The 24,992-nt window shown below is 36.5% G+C and overlaps 1 protein-coding gene across 4 annotated transcripts in view; it reads left to right on the plus strand.

Annotated features, from left to right (window-relative positions):
- LOC306868774 (uncharacterized protein) overlaps positions 1–24,992 on the plus strand; it is a 280,152-nt gene that overhangs the window by 59,609 nt on the left and 195,551 nt on the right. Inside the window, exons 1-2 of one of the 4 annotated variants that reach the window (XM_079415130.1) lie at positions 4,317–4,385; positions 4,490–4,802. The exons of the other annotated variants lie outside the window; for them this stretch is intronic. Of the exons in view, the coding sequence (XP_079271256.1) occupies positions 4,337–4,385; positions 4,490–4,802 (362 nt within the window). The 5' untranslated portion in view covers positions 4,317–4,336. Of the gene's footprint in view, positions 1–4,316; positions 4,386–4,489; positions 4,803–24,992 lie in introns of those variants that run through there. 4 annotated transcript variants of the gene reach the window in all.

Below are 24,992 nucleotides of genomic sequence, written 5' to 3' on the forward strand. Positions count from 1 at the left end.
ATAGACATAACAGCAGCTGGTGATTAGCTTATTTGCCTGCTATTGCTTTAAATAAATATAAATATAATTATAATTATAAATATAAATATAAAAATAACTTAGATCAGTTGGAAAATGTATACTACAATTCTAATTCTGGGTTGTCAGGTGACAAAACTAGCCCAATAGCCAGTGAAAAGCAGCACAAAGTAGTCCCAAATATCAAAACTCATTTCCATACCTAAAATACATATTTTACAGTCACTGTTATGCTGTCATGCTTCATAAACACTCAAAGGCTTCCTACTAGTGGCCTTCCTTCACAAAACTTAACATAAATGCATTTCATAAATACATGTTTCCACACAGTGTTTTGTATTTTTATTTTAAATACATTTTGATGCATTTGTGCCCATCTCTGCCAGCAACACAGTGACTCTTCAAGGACAGAATATGCAGACTGAGCACACAGCTGTGTATTACTGCGCCAGAGAGTCACAGTGACACAAAACACAAGCAGTTCTGGTCAAAAACATCTTGAATGAAAAGTCCTCCATTCATACTCTAGGAATGATGAACAAATATGACGCTCACCTCATTTCAAATGATTGCCATTATTTATTTATTGTTTTATATTGCACAAGTTTGTAACATCAGTGATGTACAGACCAACGTTTAAGCAGTTACCTGCAGACCTTACTTTGTTGTTGTAACCTATAGTCAAGGTGGTTCAGAATTAAAGTTATGACATAGATTACCAGTCATTTTTTGCTCTGTGCAATCACGTAGTAAATATTGTTCATAGTTCATCCGTGATGAAGAACTGCTGATAATTTAATAGAGGACATTCTTTGCTTTCATGTAATGTCAAATTCAGCAGATCAGAGATATTGTAGCAATTTATGTAAATTGGCTTTTTATGTTTCTTGCTACATTTGAAGCAGTTAAATATATTGCTAACACTTTGATATCAAAGAATTTAAAACAGAAAATCCTGTTTAAAAAGGAAAGACTGATGCCTCGTAATCTCAATATTTTTGTTGTTTGAGCAAGTAGATTTGATTATTACCTCTGTGTGATTATGTAAATCTCCTGTTGCATATTTAAACAGCAGGCATGAGTCAGTTTATACATTCATCTGATCACTAGAGAGAGAGAAGAATCGCTTCAGTTCATTAAACTGTTCTGTGAAACAAACCATGATCTCTTCATCTTTAGTCTTGCTTCTGTCAGTCATATCCTGTAAGTTTAGTCTACTTTCTCTGTGATACATCATTTTGTTGCTAAAAAGCTTAACAGTTTTTAAATGTCGCAATCTCTTATTAATTGGTATTATCTGATTTGATACAGGTATTGATTCATATGAACTCACTCAGCCTGAGTCTCTGACTGTCCGTCCTGATGCCACTCTCACTATCATCTGTAAAGTCTCCTATTCAGTTACAAGCTCTACTACAGCCTGGATTCGTCAGCCTGCAGGAAAAGCTCTGGAGTGGATTGGAGTGATCTATTCTGGTGGAAGCCTAGACTACAAGGATTCACTGAAAAGCAAGTTCAGTATCACCAGAGACACTTCCAGTAACACAATAATACTGCAAGGAAAGAATATGCGCGCTGAAGACACAGCTGTGTATTATTGTGCCAAACGCACACAGTGACAGACACCAACAGCCTCCCTGTACAAAAACATAATCATATTGGCATTACAGTATTTATCATATTTTGATAAACTGATATTTACTGATGTTCCTCATTCACAGCTGAAAATCATTTGATGAAAAACAACACACATAATAATTGGTGAAACAGGAACTACAATCGGAAACTGTTTCTGTAGAAAGTCAGTAAAATCCATTATATTTTCAATATTTGCTTTCGTCCCATAGGTTAGAAAGTCTGTTAGTCAATAAAGGTGCGTTTTGATCGTGTTTGTTTGGACCCTGTTTTGCTGTTGTCTCAGAGGAGAGATCAAAGTTTTCAGCACTGTTTGAGCAGCATTGAGGGTTTCAGCATCAGATCTGTGTCAGTCAGTGAACTGAAGTGCTTATTCTGTCTGTGTGATGTGAGTCCAGGAGGTCTGTAAGAGATGTCAGCTGACTGCTTAAACAATAAACCAATAGATGGCTATTGATGTATGATGGATCCATCACTTAAATTTTTTAGTGGTTCTAAACACTTTACAGGTTCTTATTTCAAAAGTGTACTGAGAATACATAATTTTCTGTAACTTTATATTTGATGATATTCATATTTGAATTTCATATTACAATGAAAAACAGTTATATTGAAATCCATTAAAGAAGATCAAATTAAAAGTAATCCAATGCACTAAAATTACATTTATCTCTAATAATACAGAACTAATCTATATCTGTAAATAAGTCTCCTTATATATATCAAACATTAACCACAAAAGCCTTAATCTGGTCAATATGTTATGGTCAGATATGTTATATCATTAGTTCTCTGATTTTAATATGCAAATCAGCTTATCTGAATAGAAGTCTGAATAGACACTTGAACTCTGGATCAAATTCTGGATCTGAATCTTTTTGGTTTAAACTTAACACACCATGTTAAAAAAGTTTCTTATACTTGTACTGTAATTCTTACAGTACTACCACGTCCAGCGGCATGGTTGAAGGTTTAATGCGTGTTCGATCTTTTACTTGCGCCTCTGAATTTATCAGGATTTAGTTTCAATTTTAGTCTAGCTCCGTGTTCAATCTGATTCCAATTTCAAGTGATCTTTAAATTTAGGCAATATTTCTTATTACAAACTGATCACAAATACAGATTGTTTATTAATTTAGATATTTTATTATTCTGGAAATCCCATACTTTCAATTATTCGTTCATTAAGGACCTGATATCACTTAGCAATTCACTCGGCCAACAGTGAACGCACGGCACAAACTCGCCAGTTCTGTACTTACTCAGAGGATACAGGGTGATTATAATACCTTCAAGCAGGCTGCACCCTGCTGGCACATAACAAAAAGTGTACGTTTTTTATAATCATGAAAACTGTAACTTGTTAAGCCAGTGACAGTCAGAAATCAGAAGGTCCCTAATGATGTCCCCCATGGTCCACTCATTGGTACTTCAGTATGATCTATCCTGGATGCAGATTTGTGGAAACACCAGACTGCACTCTAATCTCCTAGATATAATGACTTCAGAAGAGATCATAATAAGTCAAATATAACAAAATATTATTAGTCAGGTAAAGTTGTATCACGCAAATTACATAATTAACCAATTAGAAGCCAATTCAGAATTAAATTCAGTTCCAATTCAGATCAATACATAACATTGATTGCTCAAAGATTGAGTAAGAGATGCATACCTGACAGCAAAGAGACACACAGCAGTATGTGAGTTCTAGTGCAATGCTCCAGAATTTCACATACACTGTATGTGGGTTTTCTGGCTACAGAATCCCCCCATAATGTTTTGTCACTTCCCTTATATACCCAGAAAAGAAACAAAGAAATCTTCAAATCAAAATGTTTAGGTTCTCGTGACCCAGGGTTGCACCTGACTGGAGATAGATAAACATTCCCACAGACACTGAGAGGGACACACCCCTTCATCAGCAGAACAGAGTTCTACAAAAGTTTTCAGTCTTTCTCATAATATAACTGGCTACTGTGAAATTGAGACCATTTTACCAATTGCACAGAGGACGAGACCAAACATGAAAGGGTTAAGATCATGAATTCTTAAGATGTAATAAATGCAGCTTGAGTTCTTGACACTTCCATGTCTTTTAGTGACCTGGACCATATGCCCAAGGGTAAAGGAGGAGGCCTAAGGATGGGCGAAGGGACAGATGAGCAAATGGTCTTTCTCCCAGATCTTCCTGTCAGATTAAAAAGTTTATTGTTTTGTTGCATGCCATGTATGTTGCAAGAGGTCCTGAGTTTTGTCTTCACAAGGAAATCATTTCATAAGGAAATAATTTCACCCCTTTCACACAGAAATTGTTCAAAGCTCATCAAAACATTATATACACTAATTAAGCTGGTAAAACAAAAACAAACTTCAAGGCAAGCCTAATAAATGTAAAAAGTAAATGCATAATATAACCCAAAAATATAATTTGCACCAAAATAATAAACAAAAAAAAACTAAATTTGTTCAGTGCTTTACCCTTGCTATTTGCTTGTTCTTTATAATTTGTATAAGATACGATTTGAAGGTCATCTTGATATTTAACAGTAGTAACCAACAAAATATTGCTAAGCATCATGATAATAATTGTATGTAATGAATTATGCAAATATTCCTCCTCCTCCTCTTTATTTTAGTATTAAGATGAAAAGAAACAGCTTGTTCTCACACGTCTCAAACCATGATCTCCTCGTCTCTCTGGTTGTTGCTGCTGCTGGCAGCTGTTACTCGTAAGTCTAATAGCTTCTGTAGAGATACTTCAGAATAAAAATACTCTTGGTTATACATAATGTTGCCATATCTCTAACATGTCTGGCCAATTTTTTCCTCTCAGGTGTCCACTGTGTTGAACTGACACAGACTGATTCTATGGTCTTAAGTCCTGGTCAGGTTTTGACACTGTCCTGTAAAATCTCTGGCTATTCAGTGACTGACAGCAGCTACTGCACTAACTTCATTCGGCAGCCTGCAGGAAAAGCTCTGGAATGGGTTGGAAGGATGTGTGGTAGCGGTAACACATATTACAGTGATAAACTGAAAAGTAGATTTCAAGTTACCAGAGAGTCTTCCAGCAACACAGTGACTCTTCAAGGACAGAATATGCAGACTGAGGATACAGCTGTGTATTACTGCGCCAGAGAGTCACAGTGACACAGAGCAGTTACTGCCTTGTTCAAAAACCACACTAACACTCGGCACACAAATAAACAGCTTTGCACTAAAATCTTCAGTATATCTGATGCAATTTCAGTTATATTTGATGTTCACAAAAATAAATACAAGCGTATTCTCAGCACGTTTCATAAGACCTTAGAAGTCAGTTATATGACAAAAAGGCATTGTACCTCAGACTAAAAGACTTCGGCCATTGGACTAAATGACATTGCGCCTCTGACTGAACGTTTTCAGAAAAAAAAAACAGTGTCAAGTGTCAGGTTTTGTACAGTTAGGGATTGTGTGAAACAGCCTCAGACAAAAGGCATCTTTGAAGTCTTTGGTTGCTGTAAGATAATTTCGGTCAAAAAATGGATACCACATAATAGATACAATGGATACAACAGAATAGATATAATTGCTGATAAGGTCATGATTGAATTGTTTATTTGTTGATTCATTCTCATTCTCATTCTATGTCTTACCAAAGTAACGTATTAGCAAGACTAATAAAAACATTCAAAACTATACTATTATTGAAGCAACAGACATATATGGAGACAAGGGAGTGTCTATAAAAAAAGAGACATAATTTACTGATGTGTGACCCTCAGGAAACACCTGCGTTTCATTATTGCCTCTAAACAAATAAGTGAATATGCATGTATAGTTTCATAAGACTTATTTGAATTCTGCTACAAACCATATAAAAACCACTAAAATACATTCTGTTAAAGTTAATAACATGTTCATTCAAATATAAATTGAATGCAATACAATAAAAGAAATTGCTATATCCTTATGTCTTTTCAGCAAGTGATATCAGAAGCAAATTATGTGATCCTGATGGTTTCTAATCCAAATTCTTCTAATCAAACTTATTAAATAAACTTAAAATTAAACTAAATAAACTTATGACATTATTATGACATTTCAATAAAACTGAGATGATAATTTTCACCTCAGATTATCACTTTTATTTCTGTCTTCACCCTTTCCATCTTCCTCCACTGTATGAGGGTCTCTGAGGGCTTCTATTAATGTTGCTTCCAGATGGATAAGAGTTGTGTCTACTTTGATCATAATAATTTCGGGGTTTTGATTTTTGCCTTTCAATGTCAAAAGACAGTTCAAAAGAGGAAAAAGACGTGTCAGAGGAACTTGCTGAGGAAACCCCAGGTAAATTATGTAAGATAACACCATTATTAAAGACTCCACCACAATAGAAGCCTAGGAACACAGTTAGAGCCGCACCGGTCACAATCACGGCCACTGTGTTTGTCCTACATGCACGTCGACTGTACTTCTGAGCCTTCACCATGTCTCCCGCATTCATCTTGCTTCTGGCCTTTAAAACAATAGAGGAAAACTTGGTAAAACTGAGTAAATCTGAGTATAGACTAACATGTTGTTCTAGAAAGAAAAACGTGGTTATCTCACTTACCTTTAATGAACATATCAATGCAACAAAACCAAGAAACAAGCAGTTGCAAAACATGATGTTAAACACAGAGCAGCACATGTAGTCTTTTCCTTTCAATTTTACCCTCACATTGACGACTTCAGGTGAAACCCCTCCATTATCTGCCTCTGAGTAATTGTTCATTTCAACTGCCACAGTTTCCCTGGCAGAATCCTGAAAGGGAATCTCATATATGTGTTGATGTTCCATCATGTTCACAACAATGAATCAGCAAGGAGTCATTCATAAGCTGCTGCTTCTGTTGTGTGTGTTACTGCATGTTTCTGTTCTCTTATATTGTCCTAAATGTGTGCTGTCAGTTTCCATTAACTCACCCTTTGTGGTGTGAAAACTGTGTGAACTACTTTCTTTGCGTGATAAAAGCTTGCTGTCCTTTTATTAACTGCAGCCACAAAGCCATACAAAAGAAGGGCTGGTAGTTATATATGATTGCATACACAAGGTTAGATTAGATGTTTAAATTAAGCAATGAAACACAAGATTTATTCCACAAACTGACCTATTTCTGTGGTGTGGTTTCCACTGAGGGAACCAACATAGGTCTACCTAATAATGAAACAAGAAAAAAAAGAAAGAAAGAAAAAGAAAAAATACAACAATCTGCAAACAGCTCTATTTTTTATTTTTATTTTCTGCCTGAAGGACATCTGATGAATGCATGCAGAATGTGTTTGTAAATTATTTTTTAAAGATTGATAGATGATAAATGATGGAATGATAAAAATTATAAATTATTACTCAAATAATGTGATTAATTTAAGCAATACCTCATGAGCAAGCTGGATAATTATTTGCTGCAAAATGACGTGCTGATATTCAGATTAACAGCACTATTGCGAGTGTGAACAACAGTTCAGTAAACACACTGTTAGGTTACTTACACTTCAATGGCCAGTTACTTCTGTTTTTGTACAACCAACCGAAGTAGTTGAGTTGAAATCCCCGCGTCTCTGAGCAACACACAATGGAGATATGTTTCTGAATGAATCAGTGTTTTCAGCTTGAACATTTGACTCATTCAAATAGACAGTTGGTTGTTTCTTCCCTCAGTGACTTGAACGAATCAATCAAATAAATGATTCAGTGACTTACTCATAAAGACTGAAAATGTCACTTACAAGATGAGTGATACAAACATGAAGTCCCATCACTGTTGAACTCTATTTTTTAATAGATTTTTTTATACAACCCAAATAGCTGTTGTATAAAAATAGCCTATATAAAAATATTCACTCCCCATAGACTAATATAGCACTCTGATGCTCTTTAGCAAGAGAGAGAGAGAGAGAGAAAAAAAAGGCACTGCAAGATCTTTCAGTCTTTCTGAAATGCCTGCGTCGAACTATGAAATTTATCCACAGTAAAGCAAACAAACAGTGTTTCACTGACACAATTTGGAGCTCTTTCTTAATTTTACTCCGTGTCTACACCATACGCAACTGGCATGACATGACTAAAGATAACAGAAGCCATAAACAGTGATTCCTCAGTTCATGACCACTTTAAAAAATAAATCTGTATAGACTCTTTATGAAGGGCCCAACTTTTTTGTGTGTCAGGAAAGTTGAATAATCTAATTCAAAGACTACAAATTAAAAACAAAAACACGCTGAATTATTATTTGTAGGGGCCAACTAACCAGTTACTATCTAGTCAGATTTTCTGTGCCAGCAGAAAAAAGAAAACATTTTAAGGGAGTAGAAATGTTTTCTCAAATCTAATGACAAACATGATGAAATAAAATCAGTTTAATTAGAAAAGAATTGTTGCTTGTCTGTTTGTAAATTTAATCGTCCCTTTGTACAAAACTGTCTACAAGTCTGAGGGTCAGTAAGATAAATAAAATTACATTCACTTCAGCACCAAATCATGATCTTCTCATCAGCTCTACTACTGCTGGCAGCAGCTGCATTATTTAAACTATAAAGCAATGAAATAAGCCTCAGAACTGTTACCAGAAGTTTTGAGACATAACTAATAATAACACATTCTTTCATTGTTATTATCAGGTGGTGTTTTCTGTATTGAGTTCAGTTAGCTTCCATCTATGTTTGTGAAGCCTCGAGAATCATCCTCCATGTCCTGCAGGATTTCAGTATCAAGCTATTGCATTCACTGGATCCGTCAACCTACTGGAAAAGCACTGGAATGGCTCGGATATATTTGTAGTGATGAAATAACATTAAAGACTCATAAAAAAAGAAGAAATAATAAAAAACAAGATCAGTTCACTCAGGACACAACCGATAACAGTGTTTCTACAGGGAAATAATTTTCAGACTGAAAAATTATTGTATTACTTTGCAAGAGAGTCACAGTGACCAAACAAGCCACAGCTCTCTACAAAAACCTGAACACATGAATCAGATATACATACTACCATCCCACACCCCATCCATTTATCAAAAACCATGATCATTTATCATTTACGCAACATGTTCTCATAAATGTCATGAATACAAATACATTTTTGTTTACTTTATTAAGGCCCAATATGTTTTTCTATCCATTTTTTTCTGTGCAAAGGTAGAAAAAAGAAATGACAGATTGGAGGAGGAGTTCATGCAAACTGTTATGTATAATTCCTATAAGTTTCATTGTGCCATAAGCCTGTTCACTGACTGTGGTTCTTGTAGAAGAGCATAAATCAGCAATGACAACTATTATCAATTTACTCCTGTTATTACTATTTTTACATGGTCTGTAACTCATTCTTAAATAATATTAAGGATTTATCATTGCATACATTTTAGCAAGTTAACTATTGAGTTTACTTCTGAATAGTTTTATATTTTGCTGACTTCTCAGTTTATTACATTTCTCTCTCTTCCACAGATATTCATTGTCAGACCTTCACTCAGTCTCAAGATGTGGTAAAAAGACCAGGTGAATCTTTTCGTCTGGTCTGTACCGCCTCTGGATATTCATTCAGCGGCTACTGGGCAGGTGTAGTGAGACAGGCACCCGGTAAAGGACTGGAATGGGTATCAACTATTGGCACGTCCAGTTCTCCAATCTACTATTCCCAGTCAGTCCAGGGCAGGTTCACAGTGTCCAGAGATGATTCCAGCAGTCAACTGTACCTACAGATGAACAGCCTCAAGACTGAAGACACTGCTGTGTATTACTGCGCTAAAGAGTCACAGTGAATGAGTTCAGTGTCAAAGCAATACAAAAACCACCACCTTTACTGTTGACTTCACTTATGCTCCAGATGTACTGTTCTATATCCAAGAGGAGGCGATCTTGCCAAGCAGTCTTAGTTTGTTTCAAACTGATTCACTCACTGAATGTTTGTTTTCTTGACAGATAATTTTTCTCTCTTTATTTTTTAATATCTGTAAATTATCAGCTTTGATCATGGCACTTTTTTTTGTGAAAATTTCTTTATTTCACTTACACTGGACATCTTAGGAAATCAGGAGACAGGTAAAGAGGACTGTACTTTATCTACAAACTTGCAGCATGACCAACAGGCTAAATTATAACCAGGACTACTGGAAAAACAAACCAAGGAAGTGTTGCAAATATTCAGTGCCTACGTGAATATTAGAAATGTAGAATGTATGAAGTCTGAAGAAAGTACTTCATACCTTATACTTCATACATTACTTTTGAAACTTGTCTGCCAGGCCTGTATCTACTGTAGTTCTTTAAATAATTGTTTTGGCTACAATAGATTTATTTTACCAATACTTTTAACAGACACCTGACATACAAGTTTAGATGTTAGCAAAATTAAAGTTCCGTAAGGTATTTTCCTCATTTTTTTTACATGGTCACAGATGTTTACACAGCAATTATTGCATATACTGTAACAAATTAATAACATACTGCACCTTGCATCTTGGACAACCGAAGAGCTGGATGCAAAATGTTTACTTGCTCTTAGTACAAAAGAGGAGTATCTGCTTTGTGGATAGGACTAATAAAGCTATGTGGACGTTAAATCTTGATCTTCTCATCAGCTCTACTAATGCTGGCAGCAGCTTCACTGATACTTCATTTAAACTAAAGCAATGAAATAAGCTTAACTGTGAAGGAGTGGATGGAGTGAAGATTGATCTGCCATATCCTCCAGAGTGATATTAATCATACCATAAAATTATTTCCTATTAAAATGATTGCATTATGTCTTATTTGATTATTACTCAAGTTATTGATCAGTATTTAACCTCCTAGATTGTTTGATGATTGACTTAAGTAGTAGAGCCATCTATATTCATGTCGATTGAAGTGTGTATATGTAGTCTTCTTAGGAGTAGTAAGAGTGAAATATGTGAACACATGCCAGAGTCTATTATTTCCTCAGGGTCACAAGGTCATGCTAGGGAGTCAGGATGACCTCCCATCTACGTGAGCTACGAGTGACGGAGAGAACTGTGGCATTTAGATGTTTGAATAACAGATATTAAAGAATCTTGTTCTATCCAGTGTTTCTACTCTCCAAATTGATGGCTGCATAGTAAGTGTGTAACCAACCATACTGATAAGATGCTCGCTAGAAGCTAGAAAACCTTGAGATGCAGATAAGGGCTCTGTGTGTATATGTGTGTGTTAAGTGAGAAGACTGTCTGAAGGGAGTCATCACTGCCACCATCCCGATCCTGTATATGTGTCTTCCTGATCGCTGACGCCTACAATAATCATTTGGAGATATGCTTGAAGTGTTTACATCCATATGTGGAAATTGTCTAAGTTTATCTTGGTTTTAGAATCAATCAGAATTTTGCTGACTTTTGTATTGATGCAATAGCAACCTCTGTTAGGGTATAATTGCTGGTGTTTATGAATTGTAAAGCAGAGCGGGCTACGAACTCCGTGCGAGTGTTAAAGCTGACTTCTGCTGATGAAGCTATTTTCTTCAGTAAATTTTCTTTAATTAATCACATATCTGACTCCTGGTCTTCTTTCAACGTACCTGGTCCTTGGGTCTTAACTGTAATTCCCCTACAACTGTTATCAGACATTTTGTGACATAATTAATAATAACACATTCTTTCATTGTTATTTTCAGGTGGTGTTTTCTGTGTTTAGCTCACTCAACCTCCATCTATGGTTGTTCATCTATACTCCATCTCAGTACTGCTGCCAGAACTAATTCTAGAAAGGTGAAAGAAAAAACATGATTGTCACACATAACACTCTGATTGTAATATTAACAGACAAAAACAAACAAACAAAAAAATTCTCAGGCTTGAATATTGTAATGTCCATTAAAGGATTAGTTCACTTTTAAAAAAACTTTTGCTGATAATTTACTCACCCCCATGTCATCCAAGATGTCCATGTCTTTCTTTCTTCAGTCGAAAAGAAATTAAGGTTTTTGATGAAAACATTTCTCCATAAAATGGACTTCATTGGGACCCAAACGGTTCAAGGTCCAAATGACAGTTTCAGTGCAGCTTCAAAGGGCTTTAAACGATACCAGACGATGAATAAGGGTCTTATCTAGCGAAACGATCGGTCATTTCAAAAATAAATAAAAAAGTTTAAGTTTTATAAGCACAAATGCTCGCCTTGCTCTGTTCTGTGATGCGCGTTCATGACGTCACTTAATACGCAATGACGTTGAAAAGGTCACGGTTGACTTAGGCGGAAGTACCGAGTCAGTGTTTACAAATGTGCGAAAGGAGGACCATATACACATATTCAAATGTCTTTGTGTCAGTTTATCGTTTAAAATGCCCATTTCGTGTGCGTATCCTGGGTGTTTTAATATTAAAAAGCCTACTGACTCGGTACTTCCGCCTACGTCAACCGTGACCTTTTCCACGTAATTGCATATTACGTGACGTCACGAACGCGCATCACAGAACAGAGCAAGGCGAGCATTTGTGCTTATAAAACGTAAACTTTTTTATTTATTTTTTAAATGACCGATCGTTTCGCTAAATAAGACCCTTATTCATCGTCTGGTATCATTTAAAGCCCTTTGAAGCTGCACTGAAACTGTCATTTGGACCTTGAACCGTTTGGGTCCCAATGAAGTCCATTTTATGGAGAAATGTATTCATCAAAAACCTTAATTTCTTTTCGACTGAAGAAAGAAAGACATGGACATCTTGGATGACATGGGGGTGAGTAAATTATCAGCAAAAGTTTTTTTAAAAGTGAACTAATCCTTTAACACATAAGGATTTATCAGTAACTAGGGCTCGTGGCACAGTAAAAGGGTCTAGAGATGCCCCTGCATGCTACCATCCCTCATCACACATCCATCCATCCATCCATCCATCCATCCATCCATCCAGACTTTTCATCTAGCCAAAAATACTTTTAAAATATTAAATAGTCACTAAAAATTTATGTTCTCATCGATTACAAATTATTATTTTTTTACTTTATCTAGGCCATTTATGCTATTCACCAATCTCCAAATTTAACATTTTAGTGTGTAATTAATTTATAAATTTCTGTTTTTCATACTCATAAGTAGAAACAAGAATTGACAGGCTGGAGGAGGAGTTCATGCAAAACATAATGTGATGTTTCTCTCATAAGTTACATTGTGCCATTGAAGTGTGTTTGTGTTTCATGTGGTTCTTGTGGAAGAGCTTCATCACAATGACAATAATTAATTCAGTCCTGATATTGCTATTTTTACATGGTTTGTCAACTTTTAAATAATAATGATCTAAAATTACATTTTTTTTCCTGACTTTTCAGTTGATTATATTTCTCTCTCTTCCACAGATATTCATTGTCAGACCTTTACTCAGTCTGAAGATGTGGTAAAAAGACCAGGTGAATCTTTTCGGTTGGTCTGTACCGCCTCTGGATTTACATTCAGCAGCTACTATGCAGCTGTGGTGAGACAATCACATGGTAAAGGACTGGAGTGGATTGCATACATTGGCACATCCAGTTCTCCAATCTACTATTCCCAGTCAGTCCAGGGCAGGTTCACAGTGTCCAGAGATGATTCCAGCAGTCAACTGTACCTACAGATGAACAGCCTCAAGACTGAAGACACTGCTGTGTATTACTGCGCTAGAGAGTCACAGTGAATGAGTTCAGTGTCAAAGCAATACAAAAACCACCACCTTTACTGTTGACTTCACTTATGCTCCAGATGTACTGTTCTATATCCAAGAGGAGGCGCTCTTGTCTAGCAGTCTTTATTGACGTTACAAACTGACTTGCTCACAGAGTCACAGGTCCCACCCGAGAGAGTTCAAACAGACAGAATCATGTACTTTATATTATTGCCATTGATTTTATCTACAGCACCCAGTGAGTATCAGTTACTGCAAAACGGCAATGTGTTTTCATCTTAAGCTACAAAAAGTAATATTATTTTTACATGACATTTGCTAAATTAGTTAGATTAAATTTAATTTACTACAGTCAGCTTTAGATTCTGTTTAAGTGTATTTATTTTGTTTCTGCCCCATAGGTGGGGTAAAATGCCCCCTTGGCACAAATTACATTTTTGTTAAAAATGTAATAACATGAAAACTCTGGACATTTTTCATACTTGGTTTATAATTTATGTCATTGTCACTAAAATTATGATAACTTTTCTGAACACATTTAACTTTTTTTCACTGAAAAAAAAATTACACAATCCTTAAGGGAGGCGTTTCCCCCCACTCTACCCTATACATTTATTTTGGCACTATATATTTTTAATCTTTCACTATGTAATTTTGTGTTGATGAACATAAAATTATAAGACCTAGATTATTCAATAGATGTATAAAGAGGTTTCTCCATTTTATGCTACAAATTGAAATAAAAGTGTTTATAATGATCAAAAATATTTTTCCAAAAAACAAAAATTAGGCCTCAAAATCTGCATGCATCTTGAACGACCAATAAGAATCTCTAAATAGTCCTTCATATCAAAACATCAAAGGTTTATCTTTATATTAAGAACATTTTTTACACCTTAAAGAAAAGTGACAGGTCCTCTCATTTTCTTCATCTTTTTTTGTGCCTAGACATACATTGTCCCTTTTCTCTAGAAAGCAATTGTTCCAGATATCAAATAAAATAAAGATGAAATGGAAAAATTAATTTTTACATCTTGAACAACAAAATGACTTCATGCAAATTCTCCATCTGCTCCATGTACTAAAGTGAAGTGTGTTTGGGGGTCAGAAGGAGAAATTCAGATCATTTTTAATCATGATCTTCTCATCAGCTCTACTACTGCTGGCAGCAGCTGCATCCTGTGAGCTTCACTCATGCTTTATTTAAACTCTAAAGCATTGAAATAAGCTTCAGAACTGAGACAAAATTACTAATAACACATTATTTTATTGTTATTTCAGGTGGTGTTTTCTGTGTTGAGCTCACTCAAGCTCCATCTATGTTTGTGAAGCCTCAAGAATCATCCTCCATCTCCTGCAGGATTTCAGTATCAAGCTATTGCATTCACTGGATCCGTCAACCTACTGGAAAAGCACTGGAATGGCTCGGATATCTTTGTAGTAATGATGACACTAACATTAAAGACTCTGTGAAAAACAAGATCAGTTTCACCCAGGACACGTCCAAAAACACAGTGTTTCTACAGGGAAATAATTTTCAGGCTGATGACTCAGCTGTGTATTACTGTGCAAGACAGTCACAGTCACTAAACAAGCCACAACTCTGTACAAAAACCTGAACACATGAATCAGAGATATGTAATACCAGGGGCATTTTTAGCCTTTCGTCAGCACCCACCAGCCCCCCCCCCCCCCCCCCCCCCCCCGATACGGTTTGGGATAAAACTGAAAAAAAAAAGGACATAAATAGTCATTACCTGAAGTGCAGAGTCAATTACAAGCTGCACACACAATAAAGAGCTGCTTCGTTGCTGATAATCAAAAAAAAAGTTTTGCAAGTTTTGTCTCCTACTGTAGATTTTAGGTAAATATCCACCTAAATTCAGTACTCTTATTGTTTTATTTCTCATAAAATATCCCATTACTATTTCAGTGTGAGAAACTGCTGCAAACGATTCAGTGCCTGAGTGAACATTGATGAATTTGGCATCAGTGCTGTGGTGAAAAAACAAAAACACATGATTGTCACACATAATGCTCTGATTGTAATATTATCAGATAAAATGATTTTCAGGTCAGTATACAGTATTCTCCATTAAAACATATGGATTTATTAACCCATCCACACTTTTCATCAAGCTGAAAATGCTTAATAAATATTAAATTGTCATTTACCATTTATGAAATATGTTCTCATAAATGTCACATATTCAAATTTATTTTCACAAATGTAATATTACATATTAATTTATTCATGTACAAATATCTCTTTTTCATACACATAGGTACAAAGAAGAATTGACAGGCTGGAGGAGGAGTTCATGCAAAAACATGATGTTTATCTCTCATAAGCTGTTGTGCCACCGAGTGTTTCTGTTCACTGACTGTATGTGGTTTTTGTTGAAGAGCATCAATAGCAATGGCAACAATAATTAATTCAGTCCTGATACTACTATTTTTAAATGGTTTGTTATTTTCTAAATAATAATAATAACAATAATAATAATATATTACTGTATAAATGCTTTTAGCAAGCACATACTTTTTCTGACTTTTCAGTTTATATATTTCTCTCTCTTCCACAGATATTCATTGTCAGACCTTCACTCAGTCTCAAGATGAAGTAAAAAGACCAGGTGAATCTTTTCGTCTGGTCTGTACTGCCTCTGGATTTACATTCAGCAGCAACTGGGCAGGTGTAGTGAGACAGGCACCCGGTAAAGGACTGGAATGGGTTGCAACTATTGGCACATCCAGTTCTCAGAAGTACTATTCCCAGTCAGTCCAGGGCAGGTTCACAGTGTCCAGAGATGATTCCAGCAGTCAACTGTACCTACAGATGAACAGCCTCAAGACTGAAGACACTGCTGTGTATTACTGCGCTAAAGAGTCACAGTGAATGAGTTCAGTGTCAAAGCAATACAAAAACCACCACCTTTACTGTTGACTTTACTTATGTGCAAGACGTACTAGTCCATTTCCAAAAGGGGGCGCTCTTGTCTAGCAGTCTTAACCAGGCCAGGCCAGTTCTTGACCAGGGGCCTGTATCATGATGGTGGCTGAACAAACTCAGGGTTGTAAAGTTAATTTATAGAGTTGATAATATTTATAGGTATAAAAACACTTAAAATCTAAGCTCATATGTAGTCATGTTTAAAGCTATTTAAATAAAAGCTTAATAATTACTATTAAAATAAGCTGGCTTGTGTAATGGATTAAGGGTATAGTATAATATTATATAAATAATATAAAATAATTATAAAAAAATATCTCTAAAAATCAGATTATTTTATTTTTAAAAATGTTTTACTATGTAGCAAATTTGGAGTAAGAGAAACTGGAGGAGTGGCTTTATTGCGTCAGAGAAGTGTCCCTTTGCTTGAAGCTGATTAGTCAAATTTCGGTTTGAGATCTCTAAACCAGAACATAACCTGCCCCGGAGCAGGTTAGCTGCGAGTTACTATGGTGATGAACACTGCTAAAAGCCAAAGCACTAAACCCAGAGTTGGCGCAAACTAAACTGAAACTTACCTGGCAAGCCAGCTAAACCGGATTCATGGTACAGGCCCCAGAATACAGACAGTCTAATTTAGAATTTCTGAAGAAACACAAATAAACCTAGAGTAACTTCATCACAAATTATAGTTTCATGTTTGCATGTTTGTAAAAAAATAATTTTTTTCTGGATTTTTCTTTTCTTTTGTGAAATATCTGAAAATTATCAGCTTTGATCAATGCAATATGTTCAATAGTGTATATTTAATCTAAGAAGGAAAAAAGTCCATGAATTCATCAAAATAAATTAAAGTGAGAAATAACATATTTCTGTAGTGCTGCTTAGGGATCTGTAGATTTTTCCTGCAAGACTTTTTTATAATTAGATTTTTCATCTTTAATTTTTTTGAAAATAGGTGTAAAGAAGACAAAACAGAAGCTCATTTACAAAAAGCAAGGACTTCAGTGTTGTCATTTTATGTTAGGGAAATTTCATTTTGTATAGCCTAGTTGTCATTTGAATTTAATTTGTTCGCTAAAAAATACTGATGCAAATCTCCTTCCTTATATAAACAGGTGCATACGGAGACAATAAAGAGCTCTTTAAGTCCTGCGGTGGAGAGGGTCCCACCTGAGAGACAGAACCATGTACTTTAGATTATTGCTAATGATTTTATCTACAGCACCCTGTGAGTATCAAGATACCAACACTATACTACGAGTTCATTAGGGGGTCTTGTAGCTGCTACTATTTATAAAATAAGATCTGTCCAGTTTTATTTTCAGAGGTTTTGTGATGATAATGTGCACAACTCATTTCAGTCAATGGCAATGTTTCCAGGTGTTAATTGTATTGAGCTGAATCAGCCTGCCCTCATGGTGATAAAACCTGGGGAATCATTTTCCATCAGCTGTAAAATCATTGGATATTCAGCATCAGGAGGTGGCTGTACTAACTGGATACGGCACTCAGCTGGAAAAGCGATGGAATGGATTGGTTGGTTCTGTAGTTCTGGAAATACAGGCACCAGTGACACAATGAAGAATAAGATCAGTTTCACTGCTGAAACCTCCAGCAACACAGTTTTCTTACAAGGTCAAAGCTTTCAGACTGAAGACACAGCTGTATATTATTGTGCACGCAATACACAATGTCACAAATTGCCTGGGGACCTGTGCAAGAATTATTGTATTGACTACAGCTTTGAAACACAATGCAAAAGTATTGTAAACATGTAAAGTGCCTAAAATATTATTTATTAACATTGTATTATTACTCAGCTGCTGTATGACTACTGCATTATTTATTTGCTTCTTCAAATTATTAGATCTTTAATTTATCTTTAACTATTTTTTCCACTAAATACAGAAAATGTATCTCAGTTCATTTTTTGGCCACAACTTAAAAGGTCGCAGACAGTTTTAACTACACTTTTTTTTTTTTCTCTCAGTGTTGGTATAGTTAGTGTTTTGCCCTTTTATGGCTGCACAGATTAACAGCTGTGAGTCACTGAGAGTCCTGATGTTCAAATGCACCAGTGAAAAGAATAAGGGGCAACTATCAGGCAAATTTACAAAACATATTTACAGATTACAAAACTATACGGGTATTCAAGGGCAGGCTTTAAGATGGTTTAGATCCTACTTGTCAGATCGCTACCACTTTGTTTATTTAAACGGGGAATCATCTCAGTTATCACCAGTAAAGTATGGAGTACCAAATGATCCTCTGCTATTTTTAATATGTTGCCCCTTGCTAATATTATTAGAAAATACAGGATTAGTTTACATTGTTATGATGATGATACTCAACTATATATCTCAAGAAGACCAGATGAAACTTCTAAATTATCTAAGCTAACAGAGTATGTTAAAAATGTAAAAGATTGGATGACCAATAATTTCCTCCTATTAAATTCAGATAAAACAGAGATATTACTTATTGGACCAAAAAACAGTACACAGAATCCAACTTGAAAGAATCTCTTGGATTATAATTTGCAACTATAGACGGATGTACTGTTACTTCTAGAGTTAAAAATCTGGGTGTTATATTAGACAGCAACTTGACTTTTTAAAATCATATTTACAATGTTACAAAAACAGCATTCTTTCATCTTAGAAACACCAAGCTACGAAACCTTACCTGTTTCTGATGCAGAAAAGCTAGTTCATGCATTCATGACCTCTAGACTGGACTATTGTAATGCACTTCTAGCTGGTTGTCCTACATCTTCAATAAACAAGCTACAGATAGTCCGAAATGCAGCGGCTAGAGTTCTTACCAGGTCAAGAAAATATGATCATATTACCCCAATTTTACAGTCTCTGCACTGGCTACCTATTAAGTTCCGTATCATTTACAAATATTATTACTTGCCTATTAGGCCCTTAATGGTTTAGCTCCTGCTTACCTAACTAGTCTTCTATCTTGCTACAATCCAACCCGCTCCCTAAGGTCGCAAAACTCTGGACTCTTGGTAGTACTCGGGAAGTCGTGGCCTAATGGTTAGAGAGTCGGACTCGTAATCGAAAGGTTGCGAGTTCGAGCCCCCGGCCGGCAGGAATTGTAGGTGGGGGGAGGGAACGTCCAGCGCTCTCTCCACCCTCAATACCACGACTGAGGTGCCCTTGAGCAAGGCACCGAACCCCCAATTGCTCCCCGGGCGCCGCAGCATGGCTGCCCACTGCTCCGGGTGTGTGTTCACGGTGTGTGTGTGTGTGTGTGTGTGGATTTGTTCACTACTCACTGCTGTGTGTGTGCACTTGGATGGGTTAAAGGCAGAGCACCAATTTCGAGTATGGGTCACCATACTTGACAATACGTCACGACTTTACGACTTTTTTACTTTTTTTTTAGTACCTAGCATAGCAAAGTTCACTAAAGGAGGTAAAGCTTTTTCACATTTGGCTCCCAAACTCTGGAATAGCCTTCCTGATAACGTTTGGTGTTCAGATACACTCTCTCTGTTTAAATCTAGATTAAAGACTCATCTCTTTAGCCAAGCATTCACATAATGCTTCTTATAATCTTGTACTGCAGTTATATCTGATCAAACACACATTATTATTCTTTAGCTTGGGTTGAACAAATAATTTTTGCTTAGATGGACAGCTGCTATGCTAATTATGTTTCTATTTGTTTATCTGTTTCTGCCATTGGATTAACATCCCGTGGTAACTAGAAATTACACAAGCTTCAGTCTGGATCCAACCCTTAAATGATCAGAGATGACCTCACCTGAGAAGAGATGATACCAACCCCTCAGAGGATGCCAACCCTCAGACAACATACAGAATTACCAAATTTTGCCATAAGTTAAATATATTAAGTTTCTACAATATATAAATATATTGTAGAAACTTAATTTCCTGTAAAGCTGCTTTGCAACAATTTGTATCATAAAAAGCGCTATACAAATAAACTTGAATTGAATTGCATCATGTGGGCTTCATTGGGCTTCAAAGCATTGAAATAAGCTTAATAAGTGTTAACAGAAGTTAACAGAGACATAACTAATAACACCACATTCTTCCATTGTTGTTTTCAGGTGTTTTATGTATTGAGCTCACTCAACCTCCATCTAAGGTTGTGAAACCTCAAGAATCAATCTCCTGCAGGATTTCAGAATCAAGCTATTGCACTAACTGTATCCGTCAACCCACTGGAAAAGCAATGGAATGGCTCGGATATATTTGTGATGGTGGTAGCACTGAAACTACAGACTCAGTAAAAAACAAGATCAGTTTCACTCAGGACACGTCCAAAACCACAGTGTTTCTACAGGGGAAGAAGTTTGAGACTGAGGATTCAAAACGACAGTCACAGTGATTAAACAAGCCACAGCTCTGTACAAATACAAGTCTAAACACATTAAACAAATGAATATCAGCTTAACTGCTTTTATTCAACTCAAAATATTATTTAACATTACTGAAAACATGACTATACCAACAAAAGTTATTTTTATGATCAGGTATAAATAATTATTTAAGGTAAAAACGGCACATATTGACTCATTACAATGTATTATACAATTCCACTTATAAACCATGTCTTATCTGTGTGAGTGGAGTGAGATTGTGAATACAGTACATTTTTTCAAGGTTTTTTTTTTTATAAAAAGATAAATTATTAAACAGTTTTCTACTGAAATATGATGCAACCATTATAACCACAAAATGACCAGACTTTCAAGACTTTCTTTTATAAACCAAGTATACAAAATCAGACAAATAATTTTGCATTATCATTAATTACCATAGGAACTAATATCAGATGTTTACATCAATGCAAATCTCCGCCCTTAACAGCACACAGACAAAATAAAAGCTCTGTGTTTTACAGAGCCATAGCACAGTGAAAATACAAGCAGCATCATGTACTTTATATCAGCACTGCTAGTTTTAGCAGCTGCACCCTGTGAGTATACTAAATAAATATTTCTAGAAAATCAAATGTGGAGTTTAGTTAGTATTACTGGAAATCTTTTGTTTGTTGTTCGTAGGTCTTTTGTGCATTGAGCTGGATCAGCCTCCTGTCATGGTTGTAAAACCAGGGGAAACGTTTACCATCGCCTGTAAGATCACTGGATATTCAGCTTCAGGTGGAGGCTACACAAACTGGATCAGACATTCAAGTGGAAAACCCATGGAATGGAATGGATATTTCTATAGTTCCAGCAGCAATGCTGTCACAGATTCTCTGAAAAATAAGATCAGTTTCTCTTCTGAATCCTCCAGCAACGCAGTTATTTTAACAGGAAAGAACTTCAACACTGAGGACACAGCTGTGTATTACTGTGCTCGCAATGCACTGTGCTACAACCTGCCACAGGACCTGTACAAAAACCCTGAACCACTGAACATATTTTTCAATAAAACAAAGTTGTGCATTGCATATCCTTTCCATATTAAACATCTTATGACATAATTCCCAAGTCAATATGGCAAAATCAAAGCAAATAAATAAATACTGCACACTGAATGGTCAGGTGATGTTTTAACCTTTGTAAATCAGTTATATATATTTTTTTTTTTATTAAATTAATCTGCTAAATGTCAGATAACAGCCTTGGGTGCACAATTGACCCCCATTTAAGAATAATTTAGATGCCAGAAGAGGGCATCCTTTCATGATAAATGCAATACAAAAAATAACAAAAACCTGACACTCCTGTTTTGTTTGAACACACCCACTCTGTGTCCCCATATATGGAGCAAATATATCAATGCAAACTCAACTGCCATATTTTCTATTTAAACAACTGGTAAATGAGTGATTTATCTGAAGAGGATAGACAATGTTCTCCATAAAGCTCCTTCTGCTGTTAGTGGCTGTACACAGTGAGTGTTTTAATTTAGGGGGTTTTACAGACTTACAATGTAACATCCAATCCTGTTTCATCAGTGTTGTAGTTCATTTGATGTGAAAAGCATTTCTCTCTCTGTTTTGGTGTTTATTGTCAGGTTGTGCTCACACAGTCTGAACAGTTAGTGACTGCGTCTCCAAGTGGATCTGTTAAACTGACCTGTGCATGTAGTGGATTCACTCTTAGTAGCGATGCACTGAATCCGTCAGGCCCCTGGAAGAGGACTGGAATGGATCTTACACTATTATTCAGACAAAGGCTCAGCTCAGTCAGTTCAGGGAAGATTCACAGCATCTAAAGACAGCTCTAATTTCTATCTGCATATGAATCAGCTGAAGACTGAAAACTGTACAAGAGATTCACTTTGCTTGTTTTCATACAGATACCCTTACAAAAACCCAGAGGGGAGAGGGACTGTAATTTAGACTGCATTTTAATTTATTGTTGTTGTTATTTAATGTAAAATAATAAATTATTCTAAAACCATTTTCACATAGTTTTTCTCATTCTTAAATTGATTAATGCAGGTTAAAAACAACAAAAGCTCAGCAGCGGTCTCTGTTTTTTCTTAAAGGAATATTTTACCTAAAAAATCAAATTCACTGAAAATTTACTCACACTCACCCAAGATGTAGATGATCACTGGCACAAATGTGAAGAAACTTAGCATTACATGATTTGCTCACCAATCCTTTGCAATGAATGGGTGCATTCAAAATGACAGTTCAATCAACTGAAAAAAACAACAACAAAAAAAAAAAACACATTAATCCACAACACAACTCTAGTCCATCAATTAACATGAAAAGCTGCGTGTAGTAAATTTTTTGCACATTTTTATTTTTGGGTGAACTATTCCTTTAATGATGAGGTTCTCACCAGATGAACACCAATAATTCCCACATATAATAAAAACAGAATGTTTCATATTAATGGAATAATTTACCCCAAAATAACCAAAAATTATTTTATTTCTCAAAACACAAATTAAGAAGTGCAGAAGTTAAATGACTACAATAATGATACATTTATTGCCATTTATTTGATCATTTTGGACTTTGACAGTCTCAAACCTGTTTTATTTTATATGGGAAAAAGCAGCCCAAATATTTACTTTTCTGTTCCACAGAAGAAAGTCAGTCATATGGGTTTGAAACAACTGGAAATGAGTAATTAATGACAACATTAATTTCTTAGAGAATTGGTAATTATTTATTCTTAAACAAAAGTAAATTAAAAATACCAGAATGTTACCAGATACATATTAAACAAATTAATAAATAGTAGTGTTTGATATACAAAGATTTGAATTCATTACTTTGCATGCTTGTGTGGATCCATAAAATGCATATGTATGTGACTCTGTAATATGATGCCCCTATCTAAACACAAGACATCCCTAAGTGAATATTTAATTATTTAAATGTTGGAATATGTAAATTCATCATTCTCTTGAACCCTTCATAATAATTTCTGTATCACCGTACAGCTCAATAATTCAGTGCATAAACATGGAGCATAAAATATTGGGATTTTCAATGCTGTTACTTGCTTCTCAATGTATGATTTTAGTCTTTATTGTTCAAAATATGATGGTCCATTTTTATCTGCATTTACACACAGTGTTTTATTTTGCAGATTGTTGGTGTCAAACACTGACTGAGTCTGAGGCTGTAGTCCTGAAACCTGGAGAATCCCATAAGCTGACATGTACTGTGTGACACAACTCAGTTCGGTATCTGGAAGGAAGAGGACAAGGGTGGCTGTCGGAGACTCGAGTGGTTTTATTCAAAATAAAATAAACTCAAAATAAAGTTGGCCCAACGGCCCAGATGAGCAAAAGCGCAGCTTTTGTCGGTACGTCTTTCTCCAGCGTTTCTCACAGCTCCTGGCAGTCACACACACACACAAGTCTCCGTCTCTCTCTCCCTGTGCATCTCTCTCCGGCGTCTTAAGCAGTCTCTCCGCGCCAATCACTGCAATCAAACACAGGTGTTCATCATTTTGCACTTGACCCACTTTCTCCCCGCTCGTCTCCCAATGTACTCTCCCGCTGCAGACTCCGCTGAATCACGCCCCCCTCGCCACATACCCCCCCCCCCCCCATTCCTGGAGAGGAAGTCAGCCACTGCCATCTGCGTCCCCGGCCTGTGGATCACTTTGAATTTAAAGGGCTGTAGGGCCAGATACCAACGGGTGATCCGCGCGTTGGTATCCTTCATGCGGTGGAGCCACTGCAGGGGCGCGTGGTCCGAACAGAGAGTGAATTCCCGTCCCAGGAGATAATAGCGGAGGGTGAGCACGGCCCACCTGATGGCCAAACATTCCTTCTCAATAGTGCTGTACATCGTCTCCCTCTTCGAGAGCTTCCGACTGATGTACAGCACCGGCCGCTCCTCACCCCCTATCTCCTGGGACAGCACTGCTCCAAGCCCCCTGTCCGACGCGTCTGTCTGCAGCAAGAAGGGGAGAGAAAAATTAGGAGAGTGTAAGAGCGGGCCGCCACACAGGGCAGCCTTCACCTGGGTAAAAGCCTGCTGACACAGCTCCGTCCACTGGACCGGGTCTGGGAATTCCTTTTTAGTGAGGTCAGTCAGCGGGCTGGTGAGCTCCGAATAATTAGGAATAAACCTTCTATAATATCCCGCCAGCCCCAGGAACTGCCTCACCTCCTTTTTGGTCTTGGGTCGCGGACAGGTCGCAATTGCTGCCGTCTTATTAATTTGGGGACGCACCTGTCCATGACCCAAGTGGAATCCCAGATACCTGACCTCCACCCGCCCAACCGCACACTTCTTCGGGTTGGCCGTGAGCCCGGCCCGTCTCAGCGACCGT

This window comes from Barbus barbus (assembly GCF_936440315.1).
Source record: "Barbus barbus genome assembly, chromosome: 4".
NCBI classification, from domain to species: domain Eukaryota; kingdom Metazoa; phylum Chordata; class Actinopteri; order Cypriniformes; family Cyprinidae; genus Barbus; species Barbus barbus.